Here is a 15169-nt window from a genome sequence, read left to right as displayed (position 1 = left end):
TGTTTTTCACCAGCTTTTACCAGTTTGCCTCCTGGGGCAAATCATACCGCCCGCCCAATGTCGGCGAAACAGAACCGGAGAGGTCTTCTAAATGGGGACCACATGCACCATCACGTTTCGAAGAATTTCAAGTACGTGCCGGTGCATTACCGGACGGATTTGGCCCGACGAAACATGCCTGTTTCCACGCTACCATTTGCACCTCATCCTTCCGAGGGTGTTTTCCTCGGCTTTCGTGGATACTCCGATAGCCCCAGAACGTTGGGTACCATATGGCTGTGGCTGTTCGATGGTGCTACGGCCAAAAAGTGAAAATTTCTTGCCTCCAACCAATATCAACGATGACGACGACACAATGTTCTACGATACATCCCTTCCCCCCGTGGCGGTGAACCCTCAGGTTCGGTTTGCAGACGCTGAGTTGCCTTTGCCTGAGAGTATGGTTTCACTCATGAATCTCTGGGGATCAAAACATCCCCATTTTCCATTCCTTTTCGTGCTCCTATTTTGGGAGTTGTTAATGGAGAGCTTTCTACGTTTTCGGCAAAAAAAACCCCACTCAAAACACTAGCAAACAAAAGTGGTACCGAATCCATTTTCGGCAGCTGACGACAAAATGCAAAAGCTCGTTTGGTTCGTCGCCACCAGTACGGACGGGGTTTTTCTTTTGCGGGCCGGGTGGCTAAAGGCAGTCGAAAAAAGGATCCACTGCGAGTATTTGTGAAAGTTTTTCACCGGACTCACCCGCGTGTCCTCTGCGCACCCGGCGTCACCCATTATTCCATTAGCGGTTTACGGGATGCGCCACCGTTTGGATCGTACGTCTTTTTCCATTATGATCGAAATACGGGTAAAGAAACAGGCAATTAAGAGACATTTGGCCGCGTGCAGCAGCTGGCGGGAAAGGAATGGTGCGCTCATTTCGCTCCTTCTGAACCCGATCCGCCTCCCCGGCCGCCAGGACTGATCGTCCAGTGTGCTTCGGAAGTGTAGCGCTGAAAGTTTCCTGCACTGTCACTTTCCACCCGGCTAAAACTAAGCATCGATCGATTACGGGCTCATGACCATCATTACCATTCGCTACTAGCAGTTTGTAAATAACAACAATGAAATCATACTTTTAGCTCTCGTTCGCGCCACGGACGATCGGAACCGGATGGTTCGAGGCCGCTGCTTGGCGCGGCGCTCGCGAGCAAAGTTAACGGTAGCGGATAATACAACAGGAACAGCAGAACACAAAACTGAGCACAAAAGTTAAGAACCACGGATGCAGCGAACCAGTAAAATGGAGTGGTAGAGCAAAGAACAAAACAGCGGAAACTTCTTAACCCAGGCGAAAGGGAACTAGAACTGGGCAGCACGTGCATGCAGCATCACCGAACCAAGGGAACGAATGGAAAAACGTGTAATGAATAAGCGATGAAACCAACAGCAAACTAACCATGGAAGCGTATTATCAGCTTTGCGCATTAGCGCCTAGGGACGAGCATGGCTAGCTCGGCGAAAAAAAAGCGAAGCTAATTTAATCACCGTTGGTAGCGCGGGTGTTTTTTGTTGTTGTTGTTGCTTATATGCGCTTTAATGCTCGAATGCGATGCGGTGGGTTTTTTTTTCTAACCGCGATGAAGTGACGATCTAAAGTCTTGGATGTTGGGATGAAATTTAGAAGTTACATTATGCGCCTTGTTCGTATGAGTTTGAGTTCAACTTGAATTGCGAATTTACAGTTTAAATTGTGTGTTGCGAAACTGTGATGAAAGTTCAGGATGTTGTACTGAAGAATGAAAGCGTGAGTGAAGCCTTGCCAGAGCAGAAGTAAAGGATTGTACATGATCAAGACCGCCTGTCGAGTGTGTAGCGCTTCATGTGCATAATAGATTAAATGATTCTAAGATAATTAACGCTACTTTTGATAGAGTAAAAAGTTTTTAAAACAGAATGCAACGTTCGAAAAGCTGAAGAGAGCAATAGAAAAAAACTAAACTTCCCCTAGCTTGTAGCAAATGTTTAAAGAGCAATCTTTTAAAAAAATGCATACCCAATCACAAAGACCAGTAAAAAAAACCGTACATGTAAATGTAAGTGATGTAAAACTAATCAAAAATGAGAAACCATCCTACACTAGCAGCAGCAGCAGCTGCAACGAAAAAAAATTAACACAGATAAGAAATGAGGACTAGCAAGAATCAAACAACATCCGGTGGAAGAACTCCATTAAGAAACTCCATCAGGAGAAAAAAAAACAAAGTTGAACTTAACAGGGCAAACTTTGTTGACTGAAATAGCAAAGCAGACACACTGCCTGCCCGCCTGGTGGTTATTTAAAAATAGTTCGTTAGGGAGCAATCCGTCGCGGTGGTTAAAATGAAGAATGTCAACTTCCGCTGGCTGCAGCGCAATGGCTCACTTTTTCATTCCACCCAGCAGTGGTTCACGTCGTCATGGCCAACGGCGCGTGTGCTTATTAGGAGTGTAAGGTTGATTCTTGCAAATGATTGCCTCCCACAAGCCACAAAACGGAAGCGTACCAACCGGGTTTAAAGTTCAATTACAGAAACGCACACATCAAACAAATTTGTAAACGAGAGAAAGGAAAAGGCTAGCAAGAAAAACAAGAAACACACACATTTGAATTGAAGTGTAAATGGTTAGTCTACGAAAAAAGTTGTAAAAACCAAACTGCACAAAGCACCACGTCCAGGCAGGAATTATGTGTGCGAAAGTGCGTTTCGGAACGGACAAAATGGCGTGTCTCAAAAACGTTAGCGTAAGCGATGTTAGCAAAGTGGTGAGTGGTGAGCAAGATGAGTAAAACAGCAAAAAATTACGAGGATGGTGAGGGAGAAAAAAAACACGACAGAAAGCAAGGTGTACTATAAATTCTACACCGAAACTTGTTCGGGCTGACTTGCGGCAACAAAAACGGGAAGGTAAAATGTGATAAGTATGACTGAACACCACCATGGTCAAGTGTTTTTATATTATCTTGTTTTTTTTCCTCTCTCTTTCTCTTTCAGTTTGTCGGTTCTTTTGCTCCATGGCCGTTGCTGGCAGTCAGTCCGCGATGTAGGCAGGTGTAAGCGTCTAATTGGCTTTTCCGTTTACCATTTGCTGAGAAAAGGTGCTAGGACTACTGCTGCTGGTGCCCCTTTTTTTCTTGTACCACCGGTCGGAACAACGGCACGTAACATAAGGTAGCCGCGCGTGCATCGGCCGTAATCCAGTTGGTAAACTTTTTCATCGTTTTGAAATGGGCAAATTATGAAACTGAGGAAATGAGAAACGAGAGCAACAAAAACCAAAAAAAAAACTCGTTTTAACCGTACTGGCAGTGTACGGTGCTGTTTCGTGACGCGATAGTCCAGGGAGAAGGGAACGGGTCACAAGCTGTTGCACGGTTTACGATTCATGATTCCTGCAGAAACAGACCGGGATGGCTAGTATTTTTAATGAAAATGGGACCGTAAGCTCAAGTTGGGTTGGGCGAGTGCAAAAATGCGCGACCCGTAAACATTTTCTTCCCCAATGCTAAGAAAAAAGAGAATAAGAGGTCGGAGTAAATGTCCGTGAGACGATGGGGGGAGGGCATTGGTGTTGGAGGGTTGCAATCCAGGTGCAAAAGCGCACGGTACAACATGTGTTTGCGTGATTTGTTTATTTGTTCTCAGGATTTGCACTTCGCCCAAGTCGTCAGCAGCAGCAGCAGCATCGGGTGGTATTGTGTTGTGTGGCGTAAACCTTGCTGTTAGTGTGACGGCTTAGTGGTTGGCTATGGTACTACTTCCTTGCTCTCGTTCTACTGTACCCAATGGAAAGCTGCCTTCGCCTGCGTTTCGAGCATCAGCAATGGGATAACATTTGTTTCTGGCTAACTTTTAAAACATCGTGTTTCCATGTTTGGCTGGAAACAGGTGTGGAATGAAAAATGTACCAGTAAAGCACAAATCGGTTGCTCGTTTTTTACGATAAAGTTGAATTCAAGTGTTGAATCTTCGCTCGGCCTTTTTTTTTGGCTTTCGTGAAGTAAAAGCAAAGCATGTGCCGGTTCAGAGAGCACCCTTTGGTTTTTCCTTTGTTTTTATTCGTGCCAACACAGCACAACCCGGTGTTGGGTTGCATATTTCATAAAGCTCAGTTGTGGTGAAAGGCTGTACAGCATCATCCAGCATGCATCGGTGATCATATTGAATAGGGATTCCGAATTCTTCAATGCCTTCGTTAATGGTGACTGGTGGTCATGGATTTTAGTTTACTGGTTTAGTTTTTTATAGTGCATAATATTTTCTGGGCCATGCTTGGAAATTACGACCCTAACGTTGGGTTAAGCTGGCATCGAAAATTTTGAATGCTATCAATGAAACCTTTCATTTAAAAAAAATCTTAAACATTTTTCTTTTGTATGTTAGTTATAAGTCGAAACACATACTAATCGCAATTAAATATTTAAAAGCTCGCTTATTTTGTTAATTTTACTTTAGGTTTTTCTACTATATTTGAACTTGATGGAGCTTTATTGTAAATTATCAATTACTCAACGATGGTTACGAATGTCGCCTAACACACCAAGGCAGTGTATTAGAAGCGGTCCATGAACTAGATATTGCATAATTTTGGGCGCCTATGATTTTATTTGCCTTAAATAACGTTTTGAAGATGTGGAATTATTTAGAGTAGAATTTATGTATATTTTATTTTATATAAATAAATAGCTAAGTTAAAGGAAAAAAAAAACTAGTGAATACGAGATCCAACTGCCTGAAGTGTTTAATATTGGAATCTCCGTATTGCAAGAAGTATTTATGGTGGTATAGGATTAAAGGTAAAGCCCTGCGATACACAAGTGTGACATGGGAAACGAAATTAAATTTATGGCTGCTGCTTTGGGAGAGAGCCTTGCAAAAAAGGCTGCCTTCCTTTTCGAGGATGGAACCCACTGTCACGGTCAACCATCATTGGTGGCCACATATGCAAATGTGTGCCTATATGTGTGTGTCTCTGTGTGCTGGATATGACAAGTCGCCTGTCATCAGAGCGGAAGGCAAATGTTTCATTAAAACTCATCCTCATTTTGTACGTTACGGGAGAGCGGTAAAAGGTCGGGGTGCATGTGTCTGCTGCTGCTGCTGACGGCGATGATGATCGTAATAAGTGGGAGCATTATTTTGCGGTTCCACCATACTGCCCAAAAGCTGTCAGAGGTTTTTTTTACGGGCGCAAACTGTGGTTGGGGGCGGAAGAAAGCGCCCTCCCCGCTCACAATCAAGCAACCGAAATGAAGCACCCAATTTGGGGGATGGTCCTTTTATCGGGCTGCATGGGGAAGACAGTGCAAAACGGGTGGATGGATGTTTAATATGCAAGCACTTTTCTTTTCGGTGGTGCAGCCTCCACCCCATCTAGCGGGTGGCAATGAGCGAGGAACATAATAATGCCAACCGGGGTTGGAATGGAAAAAAATGGGCAAACCCCGAAAAGAAAAAGTATCCCACTGTCCGGGCACACACAGGAGAGCTTGCTTTCTGGATTAAAGGAAGCGCATCGTGAGCGTTTGGTGCCGAATGGTGGATGGGGCAGTACACTTGATGAAAGTGTGGGGGGGGGGGAAGGAGCGGAGTGTGTGTGTGTGAGAGGAGATCTTATTTATTTATAGGATTCGACTGCAGTAGCAGTAGTCCCCAATTTGTGCCGGCCGCAGCAATTTGAGGCATCGAGCTGAAATGAAATGAATAAATGAACGCCCGGAGGGGTCGCCCGTCCGTTTTCAACAGGAGATTGCAATTCTGTGGTTTTGTAGTTGAGCGCACCCGGCCCGAACTCTCCCGGTGCCCGGTCTCGGGGGGAATTGTTGAAAGGTGGAAATACCGTTTGGTCTGCGGTGGATAGCGGCAAACACCTGCAGAAGCACTAGAAGCTCCACAACAACAGCAATGCACAGCAGAGAAAGAGATAGAGAGAAAAAAAAGAAGTACGGTGAGCTAATCCGGCTGAGTGTTCACCCTCCAACTCCCCTCACCCAGCACAAGCACACCGCCCCCCAGGGAAATTGGGGTGGGTCGGGACTCGGGGCTAAAGATGATAAAGCCTGCGCTGGTGTCATAAGCCGGGGTGAAGGTGTACGCTTTTAATAACACTGGTCGGGCTCTTTAATCGATGCAGCAAAAGCCCCAACGGTGCTGCGAGATGGTGTGAAACGACGAGGGTGAGATTTTCCGTATTGCGGATTTTATTACTTGTGTTGTTTTTTTTCTGCTTTGTTTTTGTTTTGCTACCCTCTCTCTCTGCGGCTGCTTTCGCAAAACGGGGAACAGTGGATATGTTTACACTTTTTGACCATGGCGTGCTGCAGACAAAACATATTTATGCAAAAGGAAGATCCGTACGGCGTGTGTACGTCGCACGGCGTCAATGAAAATGAGAGTGTGGGGAAAAAAACATGAACCGACCACCATCGGGTCGAGCTTGTGAAATGGTTTTGATTGCTCACAATGTCGATATTTATTTTGACGTTATTTACTTCTCTGCCCACCAGGTGCGGATGGATGGCTGCCGGATTAGTATCAAACTCCGTTTTTGTTTAAACCTGTGAGCTACCAAAGATGGATCTGTATGAGGTTGATGAACCCTGCCGCTGGTAGATGAAGATGATGGAATGAACACTGATGGAAGGGTGTATCTAACGCTAGTCAAAACACGCATCGCATAATGCTTGCGGAGGCAATACAAAACATGACCAAGTAAACTCAAGCAGCAAGACAGGAAATGTTTTAAAATAAATAGACTTAATGGGTTAGTTTAAAACTTTAAGTAGTAGTTAATGAAAACGCCAAAAACCAAGTAAGCAAACAAACTAACGCTAGAGTTAAAAAAACAACTTGCGGGTAAGCCATCATTCAAGGCGATTATGAACGCGCTATAAAGCTAGTTGGATCTCAAGTTCGAGAAATACCGTGAAACTGTGGGATGCCACTAACGATTTCGAAACCGGTTGCCGATCCGTAAATGGTGTGGCTGCGTTTAAATTGTATAAGTTGTACTAAAATTTGAAGCTTCTTTTCTTTGAAGCCTTTTCTGCTCCACATAGATACCATTTCGAGATCGGGTTGCGGAGAAATGGCGTGGTGGGCATGATGGGATACGCACTTGTTGCTAAGTAGTACGTATGGAAAGGTTGCTTAAAAAAATTCATAAACAATAACTGCTAAGGCCATTCGTCACGCATTTGTTTTGATGGGTGTTACTACAAAACTGGGGTAGATCGAAATCGGAAAGAAGTTATCGAGCATAATCAAACACGAAAAGAAACGCTACAAGCAAGCGAACGCCACAGCACAGTGGCCTTTCCACACTGGACTTCATTTCACTTCGTGCTCTTTGGAGGCTGTGTATACGTGGGGTGACTAGACGTCGACTCGTCGATCTCCGATTACTGTGGGATGTGGTTGCAGAGTTAGAAAGGTTCTATGAATGTCCCATTTGAAGTACTTTAGCTCCATTATAATTTTGATTATTTAATCACAACTCCCCGGATGCGTGAAGATCTTGAGTTGCAGACACACCCACACACACGCACACAGCAATGAGCATTATTTAGCAACGCTATTTACCAAAACAGCAAGATCACAAAACAAACCCAAAACATATTAGTCTACGCGCAAGCGAGATTAAAAGGACGCAACGGGAAATGCAACGAACGAAGCTCTAGAAAAGAACGCTCGTGAAGAGGGAGCAGAAGGACATAAAAACAAATGCGACCCGAATAGTACCGAAAGAAGAACAAAAAAAAAGGGAAAAAAAACCGAGCGACATCCATGCCAGGCCCCGGACTACGGCCAAGGAGGTTGCTGGCAAACTACTCTAACAAAAAGTAACGTGTTTTGTTGCGTTAGGAGGTTGTGAAGCGAAATGGGCGGAACTATTAAGAACGCTTGATGTACTATCTTGCGCTATTTACTCTAACTCTCATTCATTCCGTTAAAGGATGTGATTGTTTTACGTGTGGGGGGTTTTTTTTTTTGTTGCTCTAAATAGGCGAAATGGAGGAGATGCAGAGTTCGAACGGAGGGATTGTTTTGTTGTATTTTGTTTTACTGCCATCGAAGGCTTGGTTTCGTGTGGCAGAAGACAAACGGGAACTTACCATCTTAATGTCACTGATGGTCATAATGCTTCGAACGAACAGATTGATACGAACGATCGCCGGACCATCTGGGGGGGCGTTGGAGTTGGTGGGTGGGTGGGTCGTGGTGTTTTTTGTTTGTATGTTTTTGGGTGTGTGATTTGAAGAGCGTGTGGAATTTCGTTTATTGCATTTTGAATTTTTTGTTATTGTGAAACAATGGTAGGAAGTGTTTTTTTGTTTTGTTTTGTTTCGCATTCACAGCGTTGTGTGGAGTAAGATGGAGTATGTGGTTGTAGTTTTTTGTTGTTGTTGGTTTTTCGAACGATTTTTGTGTTCGTGGTTCCGGTAAGGTTCATTTGTTGTTTTGTGTATGTGCGTTTTGATGGGACGGAAGTTTGCAGCCGCGCAGGTTGTGGATCGTGACCCCGTATTCGGTCACGGTTCGGGTTTTACAACGAAGAAAGCGACAAGTTTCGACAGTGACACGAGCACGATATAGAATGGTTTTTGGGTGTTTTTGTGTGTGGGTTTTTTTTGCGTTCACACGAGCGCGCGCCATTCAGGAGGAAGAGAGAAAATTGAAAAAAGAAAAATGGTCAAAATATTGTGATTTTATTTGTAGCTTTTTTGTTTGTTTGTTTGTTATGCTTGTGTTATGCTCGTCGTAACGTATAAGGGTGCGGAGAAATGTGTGCAAAAGTTGGTGCACCGGGTGGGTGGAATTGTTTAATGGAATAGTCTGCCAGGAGGAGCGCCATATCTTTCTTTACCAGATGTGGACGATTTATCTGCCATTTTTCCCACAATTGCTAATGGTGTTCAGTACCGTTAAATGTAATATTACGGAAATCTAATTACTCTGCTCCAGTTTCCTGCGTGTAAAAATCATCAAAACAATAAACGCTCCGGTCGCAAACGTAAACAAGTTTCGTACTGGCTGTAGGTACAGAATAGAAATAGAACCATAGAACTGTGCAAAATAAATTAACCTTGTGTCTGTGCTTCGGAAGGTGTGATTTTAAACAGAGCCAAGCTAATGTGTACAGCGTGAAAGCTTTCGCATTAAACGTCTTATCGTACGGGCAACTGTCACAGCCAACCGTTTAAGTGAAGCGTCTTAACGTCTTTTCCGGCGTTGTGTGGTAATGTTCGTAGTGTTTCGGTAGCAACTTGCTGCAGCTATACGTATTGATTGATGTACAGTAAAGGGCATATTCTAATGAAAACAGTACAGCTTTCGTCACTGGAAGAGTGTTTTTCTGCGTATGGGAGTGGGGTAGTGTGTGTTCTGTGGTTACTATTTACACCAGACGGCTGTACCCGCGTCTGTCTTGTTGGCAAATGTTGGTTGCTGGTGCGACGGTTTTGTGGCTTTTATTGCGTAAATGAAACCAAACTAATGTACAGTGTTTGAAGTACACATTCAAACAAAAAAAAAACGATAGGAAGCTTATTTACAACGGAAGCAGAAGCGCTTTGCCTAATGTACATCACTCGACGAAAGTCACCGGTTTGCATCACCATACGGGATGTACGGCTAACACAAACCAGCCAGATTAGCCGAAAACGATGGTAGGAGAGAAGATTTTTTGTGTCGGAGATCCCGAAACTCTTGCCTTATGTACAACGCACAAGCTACATGTGTTTCATCTTTAAACACCGTTTTCTTTGTGATTATGTTTTTCTCTCCTTCCGTTCGGTGTCATCCATCGGACAACACTGGTGTAAAGGTGGATCATTCCAGGTCGCTGTCAGGCACGTAGCCACCACAAACCTGCACCATGGATATTTTATGTCCGTCTCGGCATTAAACTATACACTATATACGCTCCCGTCGTACCGGACCATCCAGCTCGTCGCTTATTTTACGATGCCCGTAGTAAAAACTATCCAATTGGGCAAACATCCTCCCGTTTCGTAGCGTTAGGGGGTAAGAGAGGGTGGTATTGTGCATACGGGGAGCCGAGAGAAAGTTTTACGACCACACCCCGGGCCACATAAGTGGTGCACACATATTGCCGGCGATTTGTATTCCCGGTTCTTGATGGGAGCGATTTAAGTCAAATGTTTGTCTGAGAGTGCAATAATATCATCGTTTATGGCGTGCGGGACAAAACCACGAGCTACGAGCTACACCGGTGTAACCGTATGTGTGTGTGTGTGTGTTGACGAACCGTTTAAAGATTAATGCCCAAGCCATCTAGGTCGATTACGGTGGCTGAATGGTGGCATAAAGAACATTCCCACCGTCCGCAGCATGCGGGGTTCGCTTTAGGGGACCGGTGGCAATAAGCTGGATGAAGAAAATTTCCAATAGCACGAACTTCGGTGAACCTCCCGCAACATAGCTTTTGAGGGTTTTTTTTTTGTGTGAAGGAGCGCATTTTTTGTCCTCCCCTGCTGTTCGGGGGTTGGGACAATCGAGAAAAGAAAGGTAAACACCCCAACAAAAAGTAAACAACAGCCACTGTGGTGAACGGTGTATGTGTGTGTGGGGGGGGGGGGGGGGGGGTAGTGCCTGCTTCCAGTTCGCCGCATAAGTCAGCGGGAGTCGGGCTTGCGAAACGTCCCGTTCCCGACGGGTGAGTGTGAACTGCGTCCACCGCTTTGACCTTCATCAATACCGAAGTGCAAGTTTTCGTGTTCGTTCACTTGGCTCCGCACGGTGTTGGCGTCTGTGCTAGCAGGTGCCAGCGCAGCGCGTTTTGGGGGGCAATCTTTCAGAAAAATGACCAACGGCAAACAATGGGCTGAGCAGACAATTTGCTTAACTCGCTAATAGGTCGAACAAACTTTTACTTTCACGCAGCGGGGCAAAACTCTTTTCGGGCAACTCTCGTGCTGGCAGCGAAGGGGGGCGGGGCGGGTAGAGCGGGAGGTTGTAAGTTGTTTTCAGTTTCCACCCTTATTTGTGTTCTTAGTTCCCTGCCCAGACCTGGGTATCAATTTAAGACAGGCAAAACTTGAAATATCTTCAGGGAGTGCGCGCTAATGCCTCCATTTTGTTTGCCTGCTCTTCGCTTTCGGGTGGTTTGGTTGTGTGTATATATTTTTTTTCTTATGTGGCCAAGATTGCGAAAGATAAGAGGGTTTTTTTTATTTGTTAAAAGGCATAAAGACTGTAAAGAGGGGGAACGAAAATGGGAGAAAACAAATCAACCACAGAACCGTAGAGGAGTTGCCCGAAAGCAACTAACTGGTCTGTTGTGTTCCGAAAATGGACAGTAGTAGTGGGGTTTTTTTTTGTTGCTGTCGTGTTGAGGATGTTTTCCCAAATGGATCACGCTGGCAGACGAACGCTCACTTTCACGTCCCGTTTGTCTAAGCCCGTGTACGAGAACATCATCCCAACTTAACTTGCACGATGAGCTTAGGTAAATTATGGGTGGCTCAAAGTTGTGTCCGCCAGCCATCCCTAACCTCCAACACGGTTCGGCCGCTTGCGGAAAGGAGGGTCTGCCATGTAGCAACCCTTACCGGGACACAAGCAGCACAACACAAACCATCGCACCATCTCGCTGTGTACGGTTGATGGATTCGGGAAAAGTTTTCCATTTCAAGCTTCAACAACATTGAGCCACAGAGTCCTCAAGCTGGTAGCACCTTCCACACCTCTCGTTAGCTGCTCAGCGTCAGCACTCATCAGCAGTCGATTTGGTTGAGCGAAATTCAAATAGCTGATTTTACATGTCCCGCTCTCAACCCCGGATACTATCGAAACTGCAGCAAAAACTCGGCAAACGAACTCGGCTGGGAAGAAAACACAAAATGTCACTTGCTGTTGCCGCACAACCACCGGAAGGGCCCGGAAGCCATTTTGCAGGGCGGGAGCTATTTCTTCGGCCACCCAAAAAGGTAATGGGAACGAAACTCCGAAACACACACACACACACACACCCACCACCCCTTTCTGGGGGTGATCTGGGCAAAATGTCGAGAAGCCTTGGTGGTGTCGTGAAGTTTTTTGCCTAATTTGGCAATTTGTATGATTGAAGGACGAACGGCGTTTGCGTTTTGAGCAGGAGGGGCGGGGGGAGTTTGTGTGATTTTTTGGCCCCCGAGATAGAACCAAATGAAAAAAAAAAATACCCGAGTGTATATGACTGTCCACCACGTCCGACGACGTTGTCGTGGAAGTAAAAGTTGTGTTGGACGCTTTTTAAGTAATGTTATTTCGTGTTTTTTCATCCCCTTTTGTTTTCGTGGTCTTCGTTGTGTTTCTTTTTCGCCGAAAACAGGGTTAAGAAGCTAAATAGTACCGAAAACAGCACACAGTTTGTTTTTTAAATGTGTTGCTTTAGACGGACATCTTCTCCTCATCTGGAGTGGCATCCCGATCACCTTTGTGTTTTTTTTTTGTGGTGGTGGTGGTGGTAGTGGTTGACCAATGTTTAGGTCCGTGTGTTCCATCAGGTTAAGGTTGGAGCAATTTGTGCGAATATTTCTACCGACCGGTGTGGCCACTACCCGCTGCGTTTACCCTTCCAGCGTACGCTGTCAGTTACTAAATTTGCTCTCCATCTGCACAGCTGGAGCCTGTGTTTTGCAACTGCCATTTTCCTTTTCCATTAGAGCGGGGTTATGTTTTTGGCATCTCATTTACATGCGATTAAAATGCACGGCACTACCAATACGGCCGACACGGGGAAGCGGTCCCCGTTGTATGGGTCAACCCAACCCAAAAAAAAATGGTTACAAAACAAAAGGGACAAGAATTGCTGGGAAATCTTGGGGAACTTTTTTCCCAGGGAAAATGAACACTAAAGCTTGTGGGTGATTTGTTTTCAGAGATTCGGTGTTTTTTTTCTCGTAGTGATTTTTGTCAAATGCTTTGGTTTTCCACCCTCCCCCTCCCCCGTTTTTTGAGGTGGGCGGGGGCAGATTTCTAACTGATTGGTTCGAGATCGGTGATTTTAAATCAGAAGGCAGGCGAAAAAAAAGAGCAAAACAAAAGCTGTCACTCTACTGCAGCTCGGGATTAGTGAACGTATAGCCCAATCCCTTTTTTGGGGAAGTTTTGGGAAAGAATTCTTCGAAAAGTAGGGCGAAGGAAATGGCAAGAAAAACGGTGCCACAACACCCAGTATCGTTCAACCTCCGTCAAAAGTTCGAAAATCCTTCGAGAGTTGCCACTGGTTTTGTTTGGTTGAATATTTGTTTTTTTTTTGTTTGTTTGCTATGCGGTGTATCAAAGGAGAGTCACTTGTTGGTGTTAAATAAAATACTCTCGTGGCCGAAAGTTCTCGGTTGTACGGCTGCGAGTAACTTTCGCTTTCATATTTGATTTATTTTCGCGATTTTTTGCGAACCTTTGGTGTCAATTTAAAATTACGGAACAAAAACAGCAATCAGGCACATTTTCGTTGGATTGGTGGGATGCCTGATTGTTACCCAAGCAAGGACATTCACTAGTCCTTGCCACCAACACGAAAGGAGATCGATATTCATTCAAGTTCCATTTGAATTGTAAAGAACCAACCAAATGTGTAGCAATGATACGTAGTAATATGGTAAAATATTTAAAAAAAACACATGTGAACACATCAACTCCACTAGACCGAGTGATGCGGATAGTGAACTTAAAAACAGCTGATATCGCAGATACTGCAAATACATAATCTTCCGAACGCTACCGCCGCTTATTTGCGCGGTGTAAAATTAAGAAATAATCGATCAATAAAATTCATATTGTCTACTCTGAAGCGAATTACGATTACGCTTTTACAAATTAGCCAACAGAAGAGCGAATTTTTAATCCACACTAAGTAACACAACTAAAAACAGAGTCAAACAAAAAATGGCATCGAATGCACAACGAAAAAACCCAGGTAACGAAAATCAAAAGCTAAACTGAAGGGCAGAAAAGTAGAATAGAACAGGCCGAAACCAAGTAAGCGAAACAAAACCGGACACAAAGGCTGGCCTTACCGGTTCCGTTGATGCCCGACGGTCGGATGCGTGCGTCGTACTTGCCGGCGCCCAGAATTTGATCTAGAATCTTCTTTTCCTTCTCGCGAAAGTTAACTTTGGCATTGTTGGCACTGGAAAAGGGGCAGGAAAAATGGTGAAGGCGTTTAATAGTTTGTGGTTGATGGGTTGTGATGCGTGTGTGGCTTTTCCAATTTAATTAATTTAAACTATAGTCTTTTTCTCTGATTTTAATTAGTGGGTTTTTTAGAAGTTTGAAGATTCAAAAGTTTCTGGAAAAGGTCAAAATAGTCTCAATAAAACGTTAAGCAAATCGGTACCGAATAATGATTTGAAGTTTCCGTCAGATGTTCTCTACACAATTTACTAGTACTTGTTATAGGTTTTAGAAAACTTTATATAAAAACTAGTTTTTTAGCTTTTTGAAGTATTGTTTGATATTTGAAAAATAAATTTGAACAATTAATACCAAAAGTTTGTACAATTCAGAATTTTGTCTGACAGATTGCATAACTTTCGGCGCTTTCTATCAAGTATGGCGTGGTGTTGGTGTATGTGTGTGTTTTTCTGAAACCTTCTTATTATGTACTTACAGTGATGCACTGCACAGGCAAGCGAAGTAAAATATGGCCCAAAAGAAATGGCCCGAGGCCATTCTGGTTAACGTTCGATTACGGATCCTGCAAAGAAATGAAACAAAAACACAGAACGAGAAATGAGAAATGAGCGTACCAAAGTTTATGCGTTCAAAGCTCTAGGCAGTTAAATGTCTAACGACAGTTTTATAAAGGGAAACGGTTCGCTCATTATTAGATCGTAAGATGGGCAATCGCCAGGGAAAGGGCACGTCCGCCGGTAGCATTCCAGCATAAGTTGACACTAACTCAGTTTTATATCAGTCACTTTACTTCAAAACGGTTCCTTCCCCGTCGGCCGGTAAGGTGCGACTGCTCGTTTTGCCCGATAAAACGCAGCGATATAGCTAAACGAGCTTTTTAATACCATCTCCCCATTGTGGTATGGCGACAGAAGCTGGACAGTTCACGACACACCGACAGTACTCGATGCGCCAGAGTTTATTACCGTCTTCCGGACCGTCGCCCGAAAGGGGTTGTTATAAAG

At 44.3% G+C, this 15169-nt stretch overlaps 1 protein-coding gene across 12 annotated transcripts in view; it reads right to left on the bottom strand.

Moving 5' to 3' along the window:
• Window positions 1-14702, bottom strand: part of LOC128709866 (glutamate-gated chloride channel) — a 47601-nt gene extending 32899 nt beyond the window's left edge. For 9 of the 12 annotated variants that reach the window (XM_053804894.1, XM_053804891.1, XM_053804893.1 and 6 more), the window contains exons 1-2: window positions 14641-14702; window positions 14048-14160 (exon numbers count right to left, since the gene is read on the bottom strand). In XM_053804894.1, the coding sequence (XP_053660869.1) occupies window positions 14048-14160; window positions 14641-14702 (175 nt within the window). Of the gene's footprint in view, window positions 1-8137; window positions 8206-14047; window positions 14161-14640 lie in introns of all 12 variants that reach the window. The other 3 variants (XM_053804899.1, XM_053804900.1, XM_053804901.1) reach the window with 1 other exon arrangement.
• Window positions 14703-15169: the final 467 nt, after the last annotated feature.

The sequence above is a fragment of the Anopheles marshallii genome, chromosome 2, assembly GCF_943734725.1.
Source record: "Anopheles marshallii chromosome 2, idAnoMarsDA_429_01, whole genome shotgun sequence".
Classification (NCBI taxonomy): domain Eukaryota; kingdom Metazoa; phylum Arthropoda; class Insecta; order Diptera; family Culicidae; genus Anopheles; species Anopheles marshallii.
Note: the sequence above shows the minus strand (reverse complement) of the source record. Positions and strands in the feature narration are given on the sequence as shown.